Here is a 24,074-nt window from a genome sequence, read left to right as displayed (position 1 = left end):
TCCTGCTTTGGCAGAAGCATCTGCCAGTCCTAACTGGCCAGCTGGAATGATGGGCCTCCACACAGAGCCTCTTGAGAAGGGGGTGCGGGGTGCCAGTGACCCTCCTCAGAAGGAGCAGAATGCGGAGACATGGCCTTTGTGGTGGAGAGCTGTGAAGTGAGAAAGCATGCAGCCCTCCATGCTGGTGGGCCTTTCTCACATTCTCAAGGACTACAGCCGGCACAAGAGAATACTCGGCAAATGAGTTCTGTGCTGGCTTTCATTCTAGCAAGTACCTCAACAAGGGCATGTTAAAAATAAATCTTACTTTGTTTGATGTGTGTGTGTGTGTGTGTGTGTGTGTGTGTTCACACCCACACGCATGCCCATGCACACTCACTTGCCATAGCACATGTGTCGAGGTCACAGGGCATCTTGGGGGAGTCAGTTCTTTCCTGGAGATTAAGCTGAGCTCATGAGGCTTGTGGTAAGTGCTTTACCCACTGAGCCATGTCACTGACCCAAAGACACATTTTTATGTCCTCTTTCTGTTATCTTTTACAGAGGGAAATACTGTATTTCCTCAATGGAGATCTTGGAATGCAAGGATGGAGATAATAAGATTGTCTCCACAATATGTGAAGACAAGTCATGTTTCTAGGTCCTACACAAAAATGTTTGACTGAAAAGACATATCTAAATGGAGATGTTTCCTCCCTTGTGACCAGTAGTGAAAACCTCATGTTAGCTGTAGTTGAAAGGCTTACATTTTTGCTGTTATGTGTTTGTGGCTCTGTGCAGAGACTAGAACATAAGTGTGTGCTCATCGGATGGAACACTGGATAGAGCTGAGAGGTAAAGAAAGGGCAGGAGAGTTCTGGCTCGGGGTGGGCCACCAGAGGGAGAGGAACTTCAGCAGAGGGTGTGCTGCCTTGTGCTCACAGCTGCATGGCGTGGCCCCTCAGTGCAGCTTATGAGGGTGGGCGTTGTCCAGGCATTTTCAACCAAGCCTGAAGAATAATCAGGAGAAGGGGCAGGGGGGAGGAGTAGACTGAACAGAAGAGAGGATCTGAAAGGAGAAGAAAGAGAGGTGGAACAGATGGCGGGAGTTTGTCTACCGTCACCAGTAGTTGGTTTTCCTCAGACCTCATCTGCTCCTTCTGAGCTTCTTTGTCCCTCACCAAATAGAGCAGGAGTCCTGCCAAGACTGAGAAAGGCAAGACATGGTGTCTGCACCATGAGACAGCGTCTGAGGATGATGGCTTTCCCATGTTATCTGGCGCCCAAGCTTAAAGGAGATCCATTAGGGGCCTCACTTAAGCAAGGTCTTTGTCCCAGGAGAGTGACTGATAAGTCAGAGCTATCCGGTCCGCTTAGGGCTCCAGGCACAGTCCTTCATCACCTAAATCAAGAAGGGACTCTACTATCTCATAACCTAAGCTTTGTGTGTATTCTCAGTATAAGGTCATAACAAGTCATGTAGGTTCATTTTGAAAGGTTGTCCTGTCACATTTTTATTCAAACAATAAAAAAGTAGAAATCTAGTTAGAAGACTTTAGGGGGAACACGTTACCAAATTCCTTCAAGGAGTCCGTATTCTTCAGAGCAATGGCTCTTTGACAAAGAAGTCCTATTTTTCTCTGCTCAGCGAGTGAGCAGCACCGTCTGTGCTGCCAGCCATGCCTGTGGTGCGTCACCAGCCCAAGCCTGCTTGGTGCTACCAGTCACAGCAGGGTCCCTCCAAGATGCCAGTTCTCAACCTTCCTAATCCTGTGACCCTTTAATACAGTACAGGTCCTCATGTTTTGGTGACCCCAACCATAAAATCATTTTCTTGCTGCTTCATGACTGTAATTTCACTACTGTTATAAATAATAATGTGAATATCGGATATACAGGATATCTGACATGCAACCCCTAGAAGGGCTGTGACCCACAGGTTGAGAACCACTGATCTAAGAGTGCCTATTTACTAGTAAGCAAATCCACCTCCAGTTCATTCTGAGAGTTCAGCAATTTCAAGCAATTCTTTAGTTAGTGATGTGGCTCTATTCTGCCCCTGTATTTTGGTAAATGTCATCTACAGACGTTTCAAAACACGTAAAAAGCATTATTTATAGGTATTTAAAATTATTGAAGCAATTCCTGTCAGGAAAACTACAGGCAGTTCTCTCCCTCTACATGGGCTGTGTGTGTAAATTTTCTTCACATGACCCAAGTTGATGCCTGCAGTTTCTACACCAGCAGCTCTTAACCTGAATGTATCTCTGCATGAACCAGTTAACTTATTGTGAATGGATGTGAGATTATGTATGATTGAAGGAGTGGAAGTCCATGGGATAGATATAATTACGTATAATAAAATGTGATATATCTCACTCTCTCTCACACACACACACACACACATGTTCTGTGTCTTTCCACACAAAAAGATAGATTAATTGATTGATTGACTCATATCTACAGAGGCTGAGAGCATGTAAGACCTGGAACAAAATAGCCAAGTGTCTCCTGACGAAGAGCCAAATAACTGATAAAAGAAGTTTAGCATTTTAGTCATAACTTCCAAAATTCATTGCTGGTTGCTCAAGAGTATTCTTTGTCTTCTAGCCACAGGCGAAGCGGGTAGATCGTTTTATTTCGATTGCTTCTCCAGCACTAGCCCTGAGGGACAGACTTGATGATCTAATGGGTCTTTTCCATCTCTAATATCTATAATTTTGGCTATTCTGTGGCAGCTCCTTATTGCTTTAAATAAGCCATCTTAATTTAAAAAACATACATCTGCATTTGACCTGCCTAATATATGTCAAGACGTGTGTGTCCCTCTAAAGTCTCCCCAGGGACTCTCTGGGAGACTTAAACTGAACTGAATCAGAAAGGGAAAAAAAGAGAGGAGAGGAGAGGGAAGAGCTGTGAGTCAAGCCATTTTCTGTTTATTTAATTTAAGTTTTTATTTTTTAGTAATGAGACTATTCCCCAGGCCTCCTTAAATCGTTTATTGGTTAAAATTTAATCTAAGCCTTAGTGCATTCTCAACTTGAGCAATTTTTAACTTTCAAATTCTGTTTCTTGGAAGTTGGCCTTCCATTAACTAGCATTTTGGTTCCCACCCTCCAGTCATCCTCTCTGACCAACTCTTGGCCTCAGATCCACTGTGCAAGTTCTCAGACTCCACTGTCCAAGAAGAAGTAACATCTTGCATTGTTCCAGATGTCAGCCAGTGGTGGCTCTTGGCCAGGCCTGCTAGGAGGATCATTAGAAACATACAGTCACAGTCGGTCTTCTCCCCAGCTAAACACCTGGCCACCGTGCTGCACTGGCTTTCACACGTGGACCACTGCACAGCATCCAGTTCTTCTTTGGCCCTCCATCTGTGTAGTCTGCAGATGAGCTAGCCTTTAGTTCTTCTTAGCCAGTGTTGTTCATTTAGTGTGGAGGTCTTGTGAGCGGTTTTTAGTTAACCTTTTCTCCTGTGCATATATAGTTACTGCCTGAGATTATTCTGCCAGACAGGAAGAACACAGGACAGTGTCTGTGCATCTTGTCTATGAGTCTATTCTTGTTTTCTTTGAAGATGAATTCAGCCTGAATATTCAGTTATGTTCTCTAGCCATTTCTCCAGGTTATTCCAGTTAGAGGCGGATCAAACCAGCATAGCAATTGAGGTTCATTTGGAGGGCTCATGCACACCAGACTGAAGCAAATACAGTGCAATTTTGCACACTGATTCATTCAACAAGTACTCGCTGGCCACATGCCATTTCCCAGGCACTTCATTAAAGTACATTAAACCTTTCCAATGTGTGAGACCCAGGGTGTCAGCTACAACTTAGTTTGCGTTGAAGTCAGTCACAAGGTATCATTCGTTTCAGTTGTTTAGTCATTTAAACTAAAATGACCTCTTAAAGAAAGCTGGGCCTGTAATTGCAGCACTAAAAAAAGTCTCAGACAGAAAACTGTGAGCCCCAGTACTTGGACTACACCGTGAAGCCCCGTCTCAGAAAAACAAAAACACACCAACCTGAGCTCATTTGCCTGTGTATCCCTGAGGGCAATGGGAACAGCAGGCTTGGGCATTGGGGGGACTGGGTCTGTGTCCCAGCTCACTGTATGTGTGACATTTCAGTAAGTTAGTCAGCCTTCCTGAGCCACACTTCGCTCATTTAAAATCAAGATAGTAACTCCACCTGCTTCCCAGAGGTATGCAATGAGCCTGTGGAAAAGCCTTGTCAGCGAAAGCTACTGTGAGAATACGCACATAAGTGTGTTACTGTGGGTGCCAGCCAAAAATGTTTCAAAAGCTAAGCAGTCAGGATCCCCTTATTGTCTCCCAGTCCTTGACAGAAAGGCTCACTTATAAGTAGCTCACAAGACAGTCCTGGTTTGCAAGGGCTGGTTGCAGACTAGGGGTGTAGCTTCATGGTAGAACACTTGGCAAGTGTGCTTGAGGCCATAGGTTCAATCCCCAGCACTGGACAAAGACAAGCTGATTGCCTTCAGTGCACAGGTGATTTGATGGTGACCAGGTTTGCGGAAAGAGGGCAGATCTGGAAAGTAGTGAGAAAAGGGACCAAAGGTTAAAGATGGTATTCTAAAGCAGGCTTTCTCGCACAGCCTCCCAGGCAGCAGTTCCCTAGGAATCTATTTCAAACACTCCATAAGACAGTTCAAAGATGGCTGATCCCAGCCAGGTGTGAAGGCACATGCCTGTAATCCCAGCACTTAGGAGGGTCTCTGTGAATTGAAGGCCAGCTTGATCTTCAGAGCAAGTTCCAGGACAGCCAGAACTGCATAGTGAGACCCTATCTCAAAAAAAAAAAAAAAAAACGAGGGAGGAAAGGAGAGAGAGAGAGAGAGATCATTGTTGTCATTTGTACCCATGTGACCTAGTATGCTTTGAGTCCAAGACACTCTATTTTATGCCTCGGGTATGTGTTTTCCATCATAGTGCCTGGCACACAGTAGGCATTCAGTAAGTGCTTGGCAAAGTTAATTAGACTGATTCTGTAATTGCATACACATTTACCTTGGTCTTAGAGAATAACTCTATCCATACATTTTTTTCTATTCACGTGTACTGTCAGGTAGACAGCCAACACCTTAGACACTATTATCTCCCGTTTTCTAGGGCTCACCAAGTCCCGACACCCTCTGCTGTGTGTAAGTGCTGGCCACCCCCCAAACCCATGTTATTTTTGTTCCACTTTACTAAGATATAATTTACATTCAATACAAGTCCCTCTTTTAAATTAAGTATACATTTGATGTTTTGACAAATGTATATTTGACAGTGCATTGAAAAATGTATAAAGAGCAGTGACAGCTGAAACCACTGTCACAGTCGAGACACTGTTTCCCTTACTCAAAGGAGTCTGTCTTCCCCCATCATCGCCAGGCCTGCCAGCCACTGGTCCGTTGTCTGATCTTGTGGTGCTTCCTTTTCTATAATGCCATCCATATGGAACCGCACGAGTGTGCTCCCTTGATCCTGACTTCTTCACTAAGGATAATCCATTGTAATCCAGACTCTTACACACACACGTCTATTACTCTTGCACATCCATTTAGGTTCATTATAAAAGAGTATTCCATTCTTGGATTTGCAGCATTTTGTTTCCATAATGGACATTTGAGGTAACATCCAGGTATTGTCAATTCTAAATAGAATTCACATAAAAGCATGGACACATTCATATAGAAAACTCTTCATGCAGACATATTTTCATTTCTCTTAAGTTTGTTTTTTCATTTGTTTCCAGTTCTGTGGGTATGTAGTTCCTTGACCACTGGCTACCCCAGCTCTTGAATTCTCCATCTTAAAGCAGTCCAATTTATCTTTTTTTTTTTCCCCCTGTAGGTGCATTAGTGATGAAACTACTTATTATTGTTCACAAAAGTTTTCTCTTAGGAAAGCTTTATCTTCTAGAAACGTTGTGCTTTCTTGTGTTTGGTCTACTATTCATTTGTATTCACCATGTGCATGTGGTAAATGGTTAGGAGAAAGGACCATCCTGGGCATGTGAGTGTTCAGATGTCCCACCATTGTGCTCTGAAAGACTGTAAGCTCTCATGAACTGTGTCCACACTCGGCTGTGGCGGGCGCTTTGTCTCTATCACAGTTCATTGACCCACTGTCCGTCTGCATACCTGCCCTGACTTCATTGCTTTAACACTTCTGTTATATTTCCAATTGGATAATGTCTTACTATCATGTTAATGTTATTCTTTGATCAGTCTCTTACCATCTCGGGCTCCATCTCCCTCTCCTTCTCCTTTATATAGAGTCAGCTTGCCTCTTTTTTTTTTTTTTTTTCAGAAAAGCTACTGAAATCTCCAAAGGAATGGCTGTGAAGAGCGTCAGTTTACCTTTCAGGATGCACACTGTGCAGATCTTAAACACACTGTGATGAAGTTGCCCTGACTTGTTTTCCACGCGCTTGTGATTTATACGCTTTCATTTCTTTCGGTCATTGCTAGAATATTTTTTAAACATTCTTGTTCTTCTGTTGTTGTGTACCCGATAACCTTGCTAAACTCATTAGTGACTTCCCTAAATCAGCCTGCCTCTTCTAAAAGACACCACTGGTGTTAAGGCCCACCCTAACCACCTCAAATTAATCAAACTACATCTGAAAAGAGCCTATTTTCAGATAAAGGTTCACTACTGCTAGGAAGTGCTATCCTTTTAAAAGAACCTGTTGAACTTATAATACCATCCAATGACCATTATATGAAGCCACAAGTAAGACCAGCTGTGTAACCTATCACACTACTGAGCATAAATGCCTTTTGAATAGAATATCTAAATCATCCCCTCCCAGGCTTGGGGAACATTGCAAACAAAGGTCAGAAAGATCACAGGAGCCCAGGGAAGGTTAGCATGGTATGGAACCCTGACTTCCAGGCATAGCATGCTAGTGATTGCCTGTGCTCTGTCTATGCTGTACTGACCCCAGCCATGGAGAATAGAGACTTATGTGTCCCTTCCCCTCCCTAAGGAGGCGACCATTAATTGTTGGTAGGGGAGGGAAACACTCTTTGTTCCATGATGTAGCCACAGGGAAGGTGCCCGTGATCCTAAAACAAACCCTCCCCTCATTGGCAAACAACCATAGTGACACACACTCGATCATACACACAAGAGGATAGGGATTGATGAGAGGCGAAGAAGGACAAAAATGGGTAACACCGGATGGTAGGATCAGAATACGTTATGGACTTATGAAAATGCCATAATGAGACCCATTATATATAATTATCATATGCTAATAAAAACATTGCATTAGCAGCAATATATGAGCCATTCAAATGGCCTTGTTGGGTTTATCATGTTGAAACAAGCTGAAAAGAATAAAAAAGGTAGTTCAGCATGACACTTGTCAAGTGATAGGTCCATGGACTTGCCATCCTTCCCTCTTTGTTTTCAACATTTTTGAAAAACACTAATTACAGAAAAACTCTAGAACAATGACATACTAGGACCCCTTCCCTCTGCCTGCTCATTTTCAGTAGAGGCCGGCTTGTCTCTGTAGGTGGAGCTGATTGTGGATTAATGGAGGGTGGTCAGGAAGCCGATCTTCTCTCTCTGCACCCAGCACAGACAGCTCAAGATGCCCACGAGGAGACACTATGCTGAGACTTTAGATGCTTATAGCTCAGCACTAGTCCACCTGAGTTCTCTCTGAATAGCTGAGTCCTGCCATTCTCTCCTAGGATGGCCCACCCCATGCTCTGGGGCATGGCCAGTATGATTGATAACTATTTTAGATTTTATTATATCTATTATAATTATGATCAAAATCATAAATGTGAAATGCAAATACATGTGCTTAGTGCTTACTCAGACCTCACATTTTACCAAATACTTCCATATTCAAACCTAAATTTCTCCAGAGTAAAAGTGCATCGTGTTTTAAGATATTACAACCTTCATCTTTTTTTTCCACTAAAAGCCTAAATTTTTAATGTCTCCATATAATTAATGCTTATCTGAATTGGAAAGAAGGCAGGGTCTCCATATGTTCATTTCAGCATGGGTTGCTAAAGATAGAACAGCCAGTGCATGAAAGTGGCCTACATTGAGCAAATTAGCAGAATCACAAAAGGAAACCACGGTTGGAAATAGTTTTACAGACGTAATTGCTGAAATTCTCTAGTGAGTGTGTCAATCTATACTAACTAAATAAATTTGTTTATAGACATGCTCTGTATTAGCTTCCGCTCTTCTACAGCCCTTTGCCAAACAAAATCTCACTAGAAGTAGGATGTTCACACCCGACTTGAAGTTTCTTGGATAAATATTTTTACTATATGGAGACCAAAACCACTTTTACAAATTTCAGACTTTGATTGAAATACTATATTTCTTTACGTTTGTTTTTTTCCTTCCATCTTTTCTCCAGGCATCTATGTGTGCATGAGCTGTGTGTCTCTCTCTTCCCTCCCTCCCTCCCTCCTTCCCTCCCCCTCCCTCCCTCCCTCCCTCCTCTCTCTCTCTCTCTCTCTCTCTCTCTCTCTCTCTCTCTCTCTCTCTCTCTCTCTCACCTCCTCTCACCTCCCTCAGCTCTGGTGCACAGGATGCAGTCACAGGAGGTCACCTGGTCCTCTGAGTAGAGGACTAGTCTGCCCATCACTGCCACCAACAAATGGGCTGGAGACCCATAGATGTGTCCCTTCTCCTGACACCAGCAGAAGTGGGTCTTTGAGTCATTCCTGGGTAGAGACTGTGCAGCCTGAGGCTGCGCTTTATGAAATACTGTTTCTGTTTCATTCAGGGGCTGTGGGATACTGAAAGAGAGAATTAATTCTTCCAGTCTTCCAAGATCATAGTAAGAGTTCATGAAATGTCAGGCATGGTCTTTTGTAAGAATAACTCTGGTCTTAGCTTTGGCCAACTCTCTCTGGAATTGCTGCTGAATTTTGCATAGGCCTTCTAAAAATCTGTTGTAAACTAATTAAATTATATATTTTGAAATTATTCTTTATTAGGATTATCTCTATTAAAAGTACAACTAGACCATTTATTCCTTATAAGTCTAAACTTCCTTGCTATCTTCGAAACAATATGACTGGGAAGCAGTTGACTTAGACAATGGCGTGACGAGGGGATCTAGGTCTGTGCGAGAACGTAATTCCTTTGGACCCCCAAAAGCCTGCCTGTAGAATTTCCTCGGTACCCGATGAAGTGGTCACTTTCCCACTGTACCATATTGTAGGTTCCCATAGATACCATGTCTATCTTGAGATGGTTCTCTAGGTTAGACTATTTAGTTATTTAACATGATGGCTCTGTTCTGAGCAAGCTTTTGCACCATAGGAAATGTTTTGCTTATAATATTTTGGAGGTAAAACTTCAGAATGACTAAGGCAAATAGTAAATGTCCTTGGTAAATTCTACTGATTTAAATGTGTTACAGAAATATAAGGATGTAATATCTGCAAGTTAAAAGAATCTGTTCCCATAACTCTGGGCAAAGAAGATGCGATGGCAAGCATGGGAGTGGTATGCCCTCCATTGTCAGTCCACGGCTGTTGCCTTCAGCTTCCAAATCAATGCTGAGGAAATAATTTAAACTAATAAGACTGTTTTATGCTTGGCCTTGCAGCAGTGTTTCTAAACAATTAGTAGAATTCTTATATAACATGAGTGTTTCTTAGGTGACTCTTTTAGCCTTCCAGCACAAACTTTCTGGGTTGGTGTCTTGCATTTAATGTGTATTCACCACAGGTGGTTATTTAAGAACAAAATAAATCAAGTTCTTCCTTAGCATCTAACCTAGAGCATTCTTGTCCCTCTGTTTATCACCTTCCATCCACAGCTCAGGTCTCAGCTGTGTCTCTTCCCTCCAGAAGCCCCCATAGCCAAAACCATCTGCCTCTGCTGCTGTCTAATCTGATGCCTGCTTTCCTCTAGTATGGACATCACTGTGTTTGTCAGCTCTTGTTCAGTATGTGTCTGCCACATCAGACTGCCTCTGCACCACCCCGTGACCCTGCTCTATCTGCCAGACAGTGCACCATTCATTGGATGGATGAATGGATGGATGATAGCAGGTTCACACAGAAACATGCATTTTCATACCATATATGACAGTAACTACTGTATCCTGATTTCTCATCACTTTAGTGCTCATTAGCTTTAATGCCTTTTAAGAACCTGAATTATAATTCATTTGCTGTTCAATGAAGTTGGTATCAACCACTGGCAAGCAAGCATTCCTGTAGATGTTCTTGCTCCTGTGTTGTGTTTTTGTATTGGCACAGGGTGTTGGTTGTGGTTTGTTTTTGTTTTTTGTTTTTTAATCTTCTGCTAGACATAGAGCCAAAGGAGTGGTTTTCCCTGATGGGTTTCAGCCTTGCTTCAGTCTAATCCTCCTTTGCTGTTCTCTTTTTCTTCGCCATTTGAGTGGGAAATTTACTGTTTTATACTGTGATATTTTGAAAGTATGCTGCTTGGTTTTGATTCTTAGTGACCCACCGTTGCCTTGCAGAGTACACTCTGAACAGTGTTGAAACTGTTCAGACAATGAGAGCTCTTGGAGCTGGACGGAAGCATTTTGTCTTTTGAGTAGAGGTGACCTTTGGGCCAACAGGGATGGTATGTTAAGATTTAAGGAGATGTGTGTGGGTGTCAAACTGACAAGGGTGAACTTGTGACAGTTATCTTGTCAGCTTGGCTGGACTGAGAACCGCCTAAGAGATTAGTAGGGTATTCCTCACAGTGTGACTACATGAAGGGGCAGGCCAACACACGCCGACGAGGCTGGGCATGCGCAGATGGAATTAGAAAACAGAAATGGGAAAAGCCAGCAGGAACAGGCTCTTTCCATCTGCTTCCTGCTGAGATAAGGATCTTGGTCCTTGACAGCCGTGGTGGACCAAATCCTCTGAAAGCATGAACCAAAATGTTCTTGCCTCCTTTTAACTTGCCTCTCTCGGGTATCACAGCCAAAGGACAGCACCTAGCGTGTTGGGCCCACCTGTCTTGTTCAACACGCTGTCTTTCCACGCCGCCCATCTCGCTGGAAATAGCGGGATTGCCTTTCCATTAAGAGTTTAGATGCTTTTGAGTTCATTTCAATAAGACGTGAAAGATAAGGATCAAGTTTCATTCTCCTACATGTGACTTTTTCCAGGGCCACTTTTTAAAGAGGCTGCCTTTTCTCCAGGGTATGTTTTGGGCACCGTTGTCAAGAATCCATTGGCACGGATGTGCGGTTTGTGTCTAGGTTTTTCATTAGCGTCTGTATCTGTTTTGTGCCGATCACATGTGTTTTGTTCACTATGACTCTGCAGTCAGTATACCTTGAAATCAAATATTATGGTGCCTCTAGCTTTGTTCTCGTTTGCTCATGCTCGCCTTGGCTTTTTAGTGTCTTTTGTGTTTGCACATGAATTTTAGGGTTATTTTTACAAGTCTGTGAAGAAGTGGGATAAAACTGAATCTACAAATTACTTTGGTTAGAGTACACTTTAACAGTTAATTCCTTCCACACAAGAACATGGGAGTTTTTTCTGTCTTTGAGTGTCTTCTTTGATTTCTTTTATCATTGTTTTACAACTTACATTACAGAGGTCTTTTTTAAGCTTCTTCCTAGTTATTTTAAATTTTTTATTCTATTGTGAATAGGATTGCTTTCAAGATTCCTTACCTGGCAAATCATTAGTAAAGTAAATTTTATATGTTCATTTTGTATCTTGCTACTTTAATAAATTTATCGACTTAAAAATTTTATGGCATATTTAGGTTTAGGTCCCTATAGGATCGTGACATCTATAAACAGACCACTTAGCATCCTCCTTTGCTATTTTTAGGTCTTTTATATCTTTTTCTTGCCTAACTGCTAACCCTCTAGTGCAGGGTTATGACTGCACAGCCTCGTTTTGCTGCTGATGTTATGGTGTAGGCTGTGCTTGTTCCTATTCAGCCCTGATGGATGACTGCGGATGGTCTGTGCCTCCTTCCTTCTTACTGTGAAGGGACATTGGATCTTATCAGAGTTTTTCTGTATTTAACAAGATAATTATTTCAGTCTTCATTCTTTACTATGATATATTATGTTTGTTGGCTGAAAGCGTTGAGGAGCCCTTGTGTTCCTGGGTTGAAACTGTTTCCAGTGTGGAGTGTGATCTTTCGGATGTGCTTCTGAATCTGATTAACCCCTGAGCACTGGTTATGCCCCGAGCACAGAAAGATAAATCAGAGAGCAGTTCTTTGCCTCCAGGGGCCAGTTGGCCAGTTAAGAGAAATGAGGCCCTCCCATTGTTGCTCCTGTTAATAACTCCTGCCAATTTGGCACTTTTCACATATATTACAGATGTGTTTGCTGCTTGGGGTGATGGTAGACCTCTGTATTCTGGTTGTTCATAAAGTAGCTGAATAAAAGCTTCATAGTACTGGCATTAATTATAACAGTATAAATTTATACTGTATTATGGAAAGAATGGTGTTTACATGGGAATTACACACTTTTTCATCCCATAAAATTGCTAACATTGACATTTACAAAAAAAAAAAAAAAACTTTTTGGTTCTAAAAGACAATATGGCTTATACCAGCCACCTAATTATTTTGCTTAGTAAGAACAATAACACAAGAACTAGCACATCTCTTGTGTAATTTAAAATGACTTGGAATTTGGAAATGATAACTTCTAATAACTACATTTAGCAGTTTTTGTATTTAGAAGGCCAAACCAAGTTGGCAGTATCCCAAGCATGTAATAAAATAAGAATCTGAGGCACAGTTAGAGCACAGCCCTCACAGACATGACAGAGTGGGCTGGAGAGATGGCTTGGTGGTTAAGAGCGCTGTCTGCTCTCTCAGAGGGCCTGAGTTCAGTTCGCAGCAACCACATGGTGGCTCACAAAAATGGCAAAGTATATGGTAGCACTCATTTGTAATCCCATGCTTGGGGAGCTGGCACAGAGGGACAGAGAGTCTGAGGCCAGCCTGCATTATATAGTGTGACTTCTCCGCAGGGACAGGAGACAGGCAAGTCCTCTAGGTTTATGAGCCCCAGAGTACTTGGAATAGAATAGGTTTGACTGCTATATCTTTTTTTTTCCCGCATTTTGCCAGCCAAAGAAGACCTGCTGCTCTTAAATCAGGCTGTGCTGCCTGACCAGGTGCCACCATGACTTTTCACAGGGTGTCACATGAGGGAGGTCTAGCAAGGGAAAACATCTAATGAAGAGCTTTTTATATTTACAAAACTCCCCATCATATGGTTCAGTTTAGATTCTCTAAAATATCAGAGTGGGGATGAAATTATCAAAAGGAGGAAAGTCACGTGGCACTGTTGCAAACAAGCTGTGCCTATTTGTATTTATGCTTGCTAATGAAATTCAGCCATGATTTCCACTTTGATTTTAAGTGTCTCAGACCACCATTCAGTTTTACTCATTATAATTAAATCTCTTGGCCACACGCAGACACAGAGCAGCAAAGGGGGCATATTTTATCTTTTAAGAAACTATTGCATAGCTTTGATATGAGGTCCCAGAGCCTCAAAGATTTCACATTAAAGCAGAACAGCATGCTCTCAGGGCAGTCATATTCTTAAGCAAGCATAGAGACCAGGAAGGGGTGCAGAATTCTGCAAACCCACAGGGACGCGGCTGGGGGGCTGAGGGTTTGAGGCAATTTTTCTCAGATTTGAAACAACTTGATCTAGTTGCCAGTATTGCTGCCAGAAGAGAAGAGAGAAGAGGCTAGTTCACACCAGCGTGGGTATGAACAGTAGAGTTTTATTCAGTCATCTGTCAATTGCAGGGGAATGGAAGGAACTGAAGACCATGCTAAGCTAAAGAAGCTAGTTCCAGACAAACACTGCATGTCGGGTGGATGAGGGGACCAATGCGAGGGACGGGGCGACGATGAAGACAGCCTGAGCATGGATCCATGGGAAAACACCATGCACACATTCTTCTAGGTTTACTAAGCCGTTCATGAAAATATTAAACTCTGGATGAAAAGGACACTTTAAAGGAAAGGGCTGGTGGTGGACAAACAACCTGCTTACTGTAAAGAGTGGGGGTGCAGTGAGGTGGAGAGGAAGCTGATTCAACTGACCCATGAGACACTTACATGTAAAATTCAGGGAAGTACCCACCTTCACAGCCCCAGCTCGGCTGGTAAGGGAGCCGGACATTTAGTAAGGTCTTAGGAAAACCTTTGTCCCCGTTCAAACCACCGCTTTTCTGACGTTCCTCCCAGCAGAGCCAGGCAAGGCTATAAAGCCAGCCTCACCCCTGTGGGATGAAGCACTCAGGCAGCTTTCTGTGCCGTAGAGTCTATCCTAAATTTAGTGAGTGCATAGCCACTTCTTTCTATTGCCACTTGCATTCAGCCCACTTGGCCAACCCAAACAGATCCAGCAGGCTACAGCGTGTGTCTAACTTTGAATCAGACAGTAAGCACACGGCATTGACAAGGCTTGGTGAGAAATGTATGGTTGTCTCAAATGTCCTAAAGAAGCACACATTGACTGCTAAGGCATCAGCCAATTTTATCTCAACTGTTTGGATGGTTCATCTACTCATCAACAATATTCTTTCTAGCACTCAGAGATGGGATGGCCCTTCAAGTATTGTGAATCCGTTACATACAAGCGTCAGAAATGGGACAGAAGCTTACCTACCCTGCTGCGCTGTGTCCCCACCCCTCTCTCCATCCCCATCCCCTACTCACCGTACTTTTGTTCCACTCCCACAAGCTCTTAACCCACCAAACAACAACATTTCTTCCCCACGTCTGTTTTAGCTGTTAAAGAGAACTATTACACAGAAGTAAGCCCCAATCATCTGGGAAGAAGCCGTGCTGTGAGCATTGAATTCATCAGATATTCATGTTATGTTATTCTCAGAGAAACACCCTTTGTTGAACAATCACAACAGATTCTGAAAGCGGCTGTTTACTGACAAACCGTCTCAGAGTCCTGTTAATGATAATAGCCATGCTACCACCTTAGCAGCGCTCAGTTTACCTCCAGTGCCCTAGACGCTGAGAGCTCAACTCTCACTCTCTCTCTCTCTCTCTCTCTCTCTCTCTCTCTCTCTCTCTCTCTCTCTCTCTCTCCCTCCTCTCTCCTCTCTCCTCTCTCCTCTCTCCTCTCTCCTCTCTCTCTCCCCCCCCCTTCTCGTGTGTGTGTGTGTGTGTGTGTGTGTGTGTGTGTGTGTGTGTGTGTGTTGAGGCCAGAAGACAACCCTGACCATGGGTTCTCAGGAATACACTTGCCACTTTTGTCTGAGACAGGTTTCGTGCTAGCCTGGACTTCACTAAGTTTGCAGTAACTGAAAACTCGCCAATGAGTTTCGGCATCTGCCTGTCTCTGGTTCCCCAGCACTGAGGTTACGAGAGCCCTCTGCCGGGCCCAGCTGTTTTGCTGACTGAGCTTCCCTTCAGCCCATATGTTGTCCAACTCTGAAGATCTGCTTGGGTTGTTTGTTTGTTTGTCTGTTTGTTTTTTAAGCTACCAAATGATTTGGGTGTGGTTTTCTGCATAGTATTCTTCATTGTAGCCTGAAGAGTACGTTCTGGTTGGGAATTCCTCCAAGAACCATCCCTGCACTCTGAAATTTAGTATCAACCTGATGGACTTTAAATCTTAATTTACTCTCTAAGTCATTTTAGCAAGAATTGAGTTTGTTATATGTTGATAGTAATCCAAATAGGATAAATTATGATAGAAGGGGGTGTTTCTTTGAATGTAAGACTGGACTATGGAAAGAGTGTGGGCCCCATGTTTTAAATCCTAAATCTACCACTCCTAATCATACAACTCTAAAATATGAGACCTTTGAACTAATTTGTGGTAAGGCTCAAAACAGGTATGGAAGCACCTCATAAACCCTAAAACCATGGAATCCCACTTTTTTCATCTTTTCTCTCCATCCTTTGAGAAATATAAAAAAGCCCATGCTTTTTTATATTTATATCTAAAATTAAATATTACTTAGATTCAAAGCAAACAAAAGGCCACTTTGTTGTCTCCTTTTCTCCCTGAGCCGGCTCTCTTGCACACATTTCCTTTGCGGTAGTGAAAGCGTTGACGTTCATTGGAAGCACAGTGGAAGCAGGGCCTCTCTCACTGTCTCTGTGTCCCTACACCACCCAGCATACTGCAGTTCACACAGAGCAGGGCTCAGTAAAGATCAGCTAAAATCACATTCAGCGAACCTAAGCCACCTTTGTAAGGCCTGTGACAAGTCAAGTATTTGTAGGGAGTTGGGGCCTGAGGCCCTGGGATTAGTGCTCTTTTGTATGGGAAGTGTGAAAAGTGGAAATCAGGTTTAGTGAGAGTGAAAGGAAACCTAAGCCTAGGCTAGGAAGAGGGAGAGTGCTCTGAACCACAGGCACTGATTTATCAAATACACGGCACACAAAACGTACTCAACAATGTGTGCTGGAATCACAAGGTAAGGCTAGGGTATAACCCATGAGAAACAGAAGTAAAGCCTATTTGGAAATAGTGTTTTTGCTAGCTTATCCATGTACAGAAAACAAAACAACCTATATTCTAAAAGTACAACTCACACTTCTGACATGCCCATGGCACTGAGTGGACCCTGTATCAGCCTCTCTAGATAGACCAGCATCTAGGCACTGCTCCATGTGTGCACTTGAAGGAACTGTTTCTGATATCAAAAGCTGGGAGTCAACTGCATTCTTAATTTTTAAAAATATAAGAACAACCAGAAATTGAAAAGTGCAATGTTTTTATTATCATTATCATCTTTGTAGCTAACTTTGATAGATGCTAAGATGTTTGAGCTTTCGGCAGATCCACAAAGTCAAGTGGCCCTTGAGAGCTGCTTGATTGGACAGATATGACGCTCACAGGGTGGGAAGCAGATAGCAGCAGCAGGTTAGCTGGGGGTTGTCTAATGGTGGGAATGGACTTCCTGGCTGCTTCTCGGCACTCTGAATTCTATAGTCAGGAATGTGTATAAAGATGTGAGCCTGGGACTCATTCATAGGATCCAACAGAAGAAAGTGAACTACAGAGCAGTTCATGAGAATGTGTGTTCTGGAAGGCCTCACGCCAGGCAGTGTTTAAATTTAGTTTCTACATCCACAGCACAAATACATGGACTCACAGTTGACACAGAGATGAGCTGTCTTCCTCCGCCTTCCTGTGGAGCTGCTTTCTTTACAGGAAAAGATGCCAAATGTGGGGTGTTCCCATGCTCCCCTTCCACAGGCCACATCCATCCATCACACATCAAAAGGCCAGAGCGGTTCTGGCCAGGGGACCCTGGGGAACTGGCCGACTGGCTTGCCCTTCGCTGAGTCCACAGGCTTGTTTGTCCCTTCGTGTTAGAGCTAGCAAAGAACTTGCAGAAAGCAGGCTCGGCTCTAACCTTGGCTTTCCCCTCGGCTGTGGCTCCTGGAGGGGCTTGCCGCAAAGCCTGTGATCGTTGTAAAGAATGGTGGTGAAATGGTGTGAACGTGGACCAACCCCTGAAAAGGCTCCTTCTCAATGCTTAAAGAACCATGTCATCATCCCATGCTCCTGCAGAGGTTGAACATGGCCACTTCTCAGATAAACAAGCTGAGACTCCCTCTCCCACTGAGCCTCTGGCCCCAAGCAGAGAGCGTTCTAGCCATGCACCTGGAGGAAGACGCCTGCTTCACTCACGGGTCCCCATAGCTCACTCTGTGTTTCAAGTATGAGGTTACATAAAGGGATGTCATTGTGCTTGTGAAATATCTGAACCTATCACTTTCCCATAAGCCTCTTTGAGGCATCCTACTGGGAGCCCAGTCGAGGTTGAACCCCTGGCCTATATTATAGGGAACATCTCTCTGTCCCTGCATCTCCAAGTGGCTCTCCACCATTAGTAGGTGTTCTCCTACTTTGGGGGCAAGCTCAGAATATTCTAGTCCTTGCCAGAGTGTTTGTTCAATGCAGAAACGTTCTGCCTCCCACACAGATGGAGCTCACAGAGAGAGCTAGGAGTGAAGCTTAGAACAATTCTCCCATTTCTTTGAAGACAGTTGCCAGGGATTTGATAGGAATGGTGTGCAGTCTCTATACCACTCGGAGTAGCAGAATTCTTCTCCATGACAACTTGTCTCCATTTCTACTCTGATCTTCCTTCCTTCCTTCCTTCCTCCCAGCTTTAGAGTTAGTGTATTCGTGTTCCTCTGAGCCCCTGGGTGATCCACTGGGATCTGTGTTTAGGTGTCTGTTGTCTTGACGTGGGGATGTGGTATCAGCTCTCCTGATCTATTGCATCTCAAATTTAGTGTGTTGACATTTTCATCTGTTTCAGAAATGTTGTTTATTCCCTTCCCGCTCTCTCAGTGCACTCATTGGCTGGCATTCTCTGTGGACTGTGCTTTCTTCTTGGTTGCTCATAGTTCTGATCCATTTCATCTAAGCAGTTATTATGATCTTAAGCATTTTAAGTTTATTGTGACTTCATTCGTGGCCCCACTGGTGATTGTTCCTGGAGAGTTTCCAAGGGCTAATGAGAAGAATGTGAATTCTGCCTCCTCAGTAAAATGTTTTGTACATGCCCCTTAGGTGCACTTACCTACGACATGATCCAGCTAATGCGCATCCTTGTTGAGGAGCTGGGGTTTAGTTCTCGGCAGCTCATAATCATCTGTAACTTCAAAGTGTATGATACTTTCTTCTAGACTCAAGGCAGAAGGCACAAACAAGGTACACACACACACAGGCAAAACATTCATATATATAAGATAAATATTTTTTAAGTTTTTAAAACTTTCATCTTCTGCACACTGACATAAGTGGAGCGGTAAAGTCCCGAACTAGTGTTGTATTAGAGTAAACTCGATCTCTTCCTTTATAGCTAATATTTCCCCTATATATTTGAGGAATGCCAGGTTGGGTATATACCTTCTGGCTGACTCATCCTTTCACCAATATATAAGGGCCTTGTTTTGTATTGTGGTTGTTTGGTTTGTTTGTTTGTTTGTTTCTGTCTTTTTGAGACAGGGTTTCTCTGTAGCCTTGGCTGTCCTGGCCTCGAACTCACAGAGATCCGCCTGCCTTTGCCTCCCGAGTGCTGGGATTACAAGCGTGTGTCACTGTGCCCAGCAGGACCTTTTTTTTTTTTTTTTTTTTTTTTTTTTTTTTTTTTTTTTTTCTTAAACTTTCGGTAGTATTTTTTACTTAAGGTCTGCTTTGTTCTAATGATACAATGACTCTTGCTGACATATCTCATATTTGTGGTGTATCTTTTTCCAATCCTTACTCTTTAGCAGTAAAGTAAATTTCGGAAGGCAGTGTGTAACTAGCTCTTGTATTTTTAACCCGTTCATTTAATCCTTGACTTTCAGTTGATAATTTTAACCCATTTATCATTATGAATATTATTGGCAGGTGTGAAATGTCTCCTTTTGTTCATTTATTTTTGGTTGTGCCCTGGCTTTGAGGGAGGGAGTGTTGTAAATTGCTTGTTCTTTCCTAGCCTCTTTCTAGTTATTTGTGGTTTGGTGGTTTCTGTCACACTGAAGTTTGATTCTCCTCCATGGTCTACTACTACTACTACTGTGTTAAACAGTTTTAGTTTCTCAGTTGCCACTGTTACTTTAAAGATTCCTTTATTTATATTATGTGTACGTGTGTGTGCCTGTGTGCACATATGTGGACTGTGTGCATGCACTGCCCTTGGAGGCCAGAAAAGGGCACCGGATTCCTGGAGCTACAGGTGGTTGTGAGCTGCCTGATTCAGGTGCTGGGAACTGAATGCAAAGCCTCTAAAAGAGCAGAGTGCTCTTCCTTGCTGAGCCATCTTTCCAGCCTTGAAATTAGTGGTTTCACACTGGTAGTTATAACCCTTCTATTAGTATGTAACTTCCTGAAGTGTCTCTTGTAAGTCTGATCTGATAATCATGAATTTCTTCATCTGATTTTCTTTCTCTCTTTCTTTTTTTCTTTCTTTCTTTTTTAAGATTTATTTATCATGTACACGGTATTCTGCCTGCATGTGTGCCCATGTGCCAGAAGAGGGCACCAGTTCTCAATCTAGACTGTTTCGAGCCACTGTGTGGTTGCCTAGAACTGAACCCAGGACCTCTGGAAGAGCAACCAGTGCTCTTAACCTCTGAGCCATCTCTCCAGCCCTAGTCTGATTTTCTGAGTAACAGTTTGTTTTCATTTCTGAAGATGATTTTGTTGGGTATAATGTTCTTAGTTGGCAGGGTTTCTGTTTTCTTCCTTAGTCATTTGCATATGTCATCCTACCTTGGCCTGAGCTATAACAGTTCTGTTGAGTGGCCTGCTGGAAGTGTAATGGGCTTCTATGCGACTTAATGCTGCTCTCTGGGTAAATTTCGGGTTTCTCTTATCTGGGTCCCTGTAGCTTTCTGCCTATTAACACGTTTTAATTGAAAATCTATTTTCAATGAGGGTCCTTTGAGCTTCTTACATGTGGATGACCATATCTTTTTGAAGCTTTGGGTCCTTTTTAGCTATTACTCAGTGATGGGTTTTCATGCTTGTTCCATGTTCTTCGCATTATGGAACTCCCGTAATACAGACTGCGTGTTCATATAAATGTGTTCTGTAAGTTTTTCTGGGCTTTCTTTGCCTGTTTTGTTTCGGTTTTTAGGTGACTAGGTCAGTTCTTGCGTTCAGAAATCCTTCTTCCTTCTGCTTATTCCTTTATGTAAGTTTTCTGCTTTATCTTTAGTGAACTGATTAAGGTTTTAGCTACAGTTTTTTTCCAGGTAGTTTCCTTTTGTCATTTCTGTCTTTGGCAAATTTCTCATTCATATCCTAAGTTATTTTTCGGATTTCTTCATGGTTATTTATCAGTATTCTCTTTTATCTCAATGAATTTACTTAAGGTCATTAATTTTGGAGTTCTTAGGGGCGTGTTGTGGCTTTCCTTTACATTGGAGTCTATTGTGAAGAACTTTATCTTTGAGGTGTCATGTTTCCTGTCGTGCTGTGAGCACTCCTACTTTCCATTACTGCTTCCAATTTTATGATGTCACACAGGAATGTTCGAAGCTTAGTTTTGTTTCCTACTTAAATGAGCTCTCAAAAGCCAGTTAGATCAGCGCTTTGGTGGTTGGTTATAGTGGAGCTTGAAACTTCTGTGTCGCTCCTTTGACTTTGCTATCATCCATAGTCTGTATCATTCCAATATCCATATGTGTGCTGCTGAGGCAAGCACGTGTCATCCAGAGTCTAAACTGTAACTGCTTGTAAAACGTTTCATGAACGTGCTTGTAGGACTTAGCAATGAACTTAGGCTTCCAATAGTGTGTGTGTTCAGACTGTAGAGTCAAGCCACTGCTAGAACCAGGGCTTGTGGAAGCCATTGTCATAGCTGTAGTGGTGTGGACTGTGTACCTGGGGTATCATCGGACACTACTGTGTTTATGGGTTCAATCTCCAGACTCCCAAGGTCACAGTATGTGGGAGGCTCTCAGGATGGGTGAGGTGTTTCCACAGCATGTGTCCTCTGAAGATGCAGGACAGGACTGGACGCCCCCCAGATCCCACCGGCTGACTGCAGATGATGCCGGCATCTATGGAGGTAGTAACGGGCTCACTATTGTACACTACAAACAAGACCTACCTTAGGGCTTGCGTGAATTTGGGAATGAGACTAGCAGCACTATTAACCACTTTTTACAGGGCCATGGACCATCTCCTGATCCCAAAGAACATACATAATATCAGAGTGTTTTGCCACGAGCTATAGTCCCAAATCCATAGGCTGTGAAAGAAATTGCCCCTAGGTCTCCCAGGGCATGTGCAGGTGACCATTTGGGCTCATGACACATGTATCCACACATCTGGAACCATGAGACATGGAGGAAAGAGACCTTAACTAGACCCCACAGCCTGAGCACAGTAGTCTGAAATATGTGGCCTTGGAATCTGCCCTGCTAGAGTGTCAGGCACAGATAGGCTTGTCCCAGGTTACATAGAGAACACTCAGCTGGGGACAAGATTTGAACATTGATAGCCACGGCTCTGCACCTGAAAGACATGGAAGTGACCTGCCATGGTAGCCAGGGACAGGCTATAGGCTGGGGCAGCAACCTGCCCTGGTTGCGCCTGGGTGTACATAGAGGTGCAAGAAGTTGGGCTGCTGGCAGCTGTCCCTGGAGCTCTGAAGTGAACTGGAACTTTCTTATATCCCAATGGACAAGTGCAGACAAAGCTGGGAGTTTGCAGCAACAGCCACAGTCCCAATGCCGTGCATTGAAAAGAAGGCCTTTAACTGGGTGCCATGAGGCCAGCAAACATGACCTCAGACTTGTGGCTGCCACTGGCTATTGTCCTGAAGGTACAGGACACTGAGAGGACACAACAGCCCTCATGGTATCAGAGGCCTGGCCCCAGGCCCCCAGGGCACAATGGCGTCTTGCATTATGTTGCTGTGGCAGTTCAGGTCTCAGTTGGGGGTGGTTAGGGAAACCCAACATGAGTTCTTTCTTGGGTCAGAGCTGTACCAGGAGTTTTTGGCACTTCCGCTCCCCTGTTCTCATCCTGCCCCAGAGAGGTTGAAGGTACATTTTGCTTTCTTCTTTTCTCTGGCTCCTTACTGCTTTTCAGAGTTTAACTGTTATCCTGGCTCTTACGTGGCACAGCTGTGCACAAAGAACTCCATTCAGCCATCTTGGTTGCCTCTGTCAGTGTCCTACAAGATGGCTGTGGTAGTAGAGAGATTGATCTGAAAGTGCACAGGCTCCAAACTAGCCCCGGAGTTGTTGGCTTGAGAGGGACAAGAGGTCCTAACATGAAATTTTAGTCATTTTTCTAAAAAATATATCATCAAAAACTTGAAGTTGTGAATTGGAGGTATGGACGGGACTGTTGCCAGTTAAACGATATATAGCATGCCAGTGAGGGGCTTTCATTCTCAGTCCTGGCTTTTATCTGTGCTCCTCTTTGTAACAAAGTAAGACTCCACACAGTCATGAGAGCTCTTCTCACTCCAAATGCAAAGTCCTTGGTAGATGAAAGGTGCAGTGCTGCCTTCTGTACCTGGAATACATTGTCTTACTGCAGCTGGTGTCCAGTTTTGACAGTGACACTTTATGCTGCCGTGATCATCCATATATATCTGCCTGCATGGGCCTCCGCAGATAGGGGTTTCCACACTGCCAGTGATATGCACCATGCCCTTGAGATCGCCATACTGCAGAGAGGAGGGAAGGCCTCCGTTGGTGTCTGTTCCCACAGCCTTCCACTCCATACTATAAATTAGGCCTGGGAAGACAGTAATGAGTGGGTAATTTATAGACTATTACAATGCTTAGTTAGAACTGACTGTGGAGCATGTTGAATGGAGAACACATGTTTCCAAAAGACAAACAGGCCCAGCACATCTCTTCCCTGGCTGAACCCACCCCAATCCATTAACAGGGCAAAATGGGATGCCTTATTTTGCATATCACCCACTTCCCCAAAATAGACTCGCTAACCACTTGTTAACCACACTGACTTTAATAGAATGGTCGCTATAGCTTTGCCACCAGAAATATTCATATTAAGTGTCCTATTAGCTTGTAGCCAGGAGTCTACAAGACAGGAAGAAAGCCCCTGCCTCCTCTCCTCCCGCGACTTGATGTGATAATTCATTGCAGATTTCTTTGTCTTTGACAGAGTGCCTACCGAAGGAGTGGGATGGCTTTCCTGGCCTGCTGAGGGAACCATGGCTGCGCCTGCTGCAAAGAGAGAGGGATTGGTACACCAAGCTCATTCTTTCCTGTCCGGGCTGAAAATAAACTATGAATTTACCTTTTCCTGCCCTAGGGCGTGGCCAGGTTTGTTTTTTACTCTCAGCTGTCTGCTTCCAGCTCTTCCCCAGCCTCCTCAGCCTTGTTTACCAAGTGGGCTGTTGCCTAATTAATGGCAGGATGTTGAGGACGGTGTGTAGGTGGACAAGAATGCACATCACACAATTTTGAATTTTGAATTTGGCATGGATCTGCTGCCCTCAGCTCATAAATCTTAAAAGCAGTGTTGTATGGTTTTTTTTTTTTCCTCCAGTGTTTAGTCTGCCTATTATATGATGCATTCTTATGATTCAGATTTGGGACAAAAGAGACAAAATTAAAATGAGTCACTCTACCTTCCCAGGGACCCACC

General features: G+C 43.4%; 1 protein-coding gene across 2 annotated transcripts in view; it reads left to right on the top strand.

Moving 5' to 3' along the window:
- Supt3h (SPT3 homolog, SAGA and STAGA complex component) overlaps positions 1 to 23,865 on the top strand; it is a 328,941-nt gene extending 305,076 nt beyond the window's left edge. Inside the window, exon 12 of one of the 2 annotated variants that reach the window (XM_051152919.1) lies at positions 23,589 to 23,865. In XM_051152919.1, the coding sequence (XP_051008876.1) occupies positions 23,589 to 23,630 (42 nt within the window). In that variant the 3' untranslated portion in view covers positions 23,631 to 23,865. Of the gene's footprint in view, positions 1 to 543; positions 613 to 23,588 lie in introns of those variants that run through there. The other variant, XM_051152918.1, reaches the window with a different exon arrangement.
- Positions 23,866 to 24,074: the final 209 nt, after the last annotated feature.

Source organism: Acomys russatus, chromosome 11, assembly GCF_903995435.1.
Source record: "Acomys russatus chromosome 11, mAcoRus1.1, whole genome shotgun sequence".
NCBI lineage: Eukaryota > Metazoa > Chordata > Mammalia > Rodentia > Muridae > Acomys > Acomys russatus.
The sequence above is the reverse complement of the archived record's forward strand: the minus strand, read 5'-3'. Positions and strand labels throughout refer to the sequence as shown.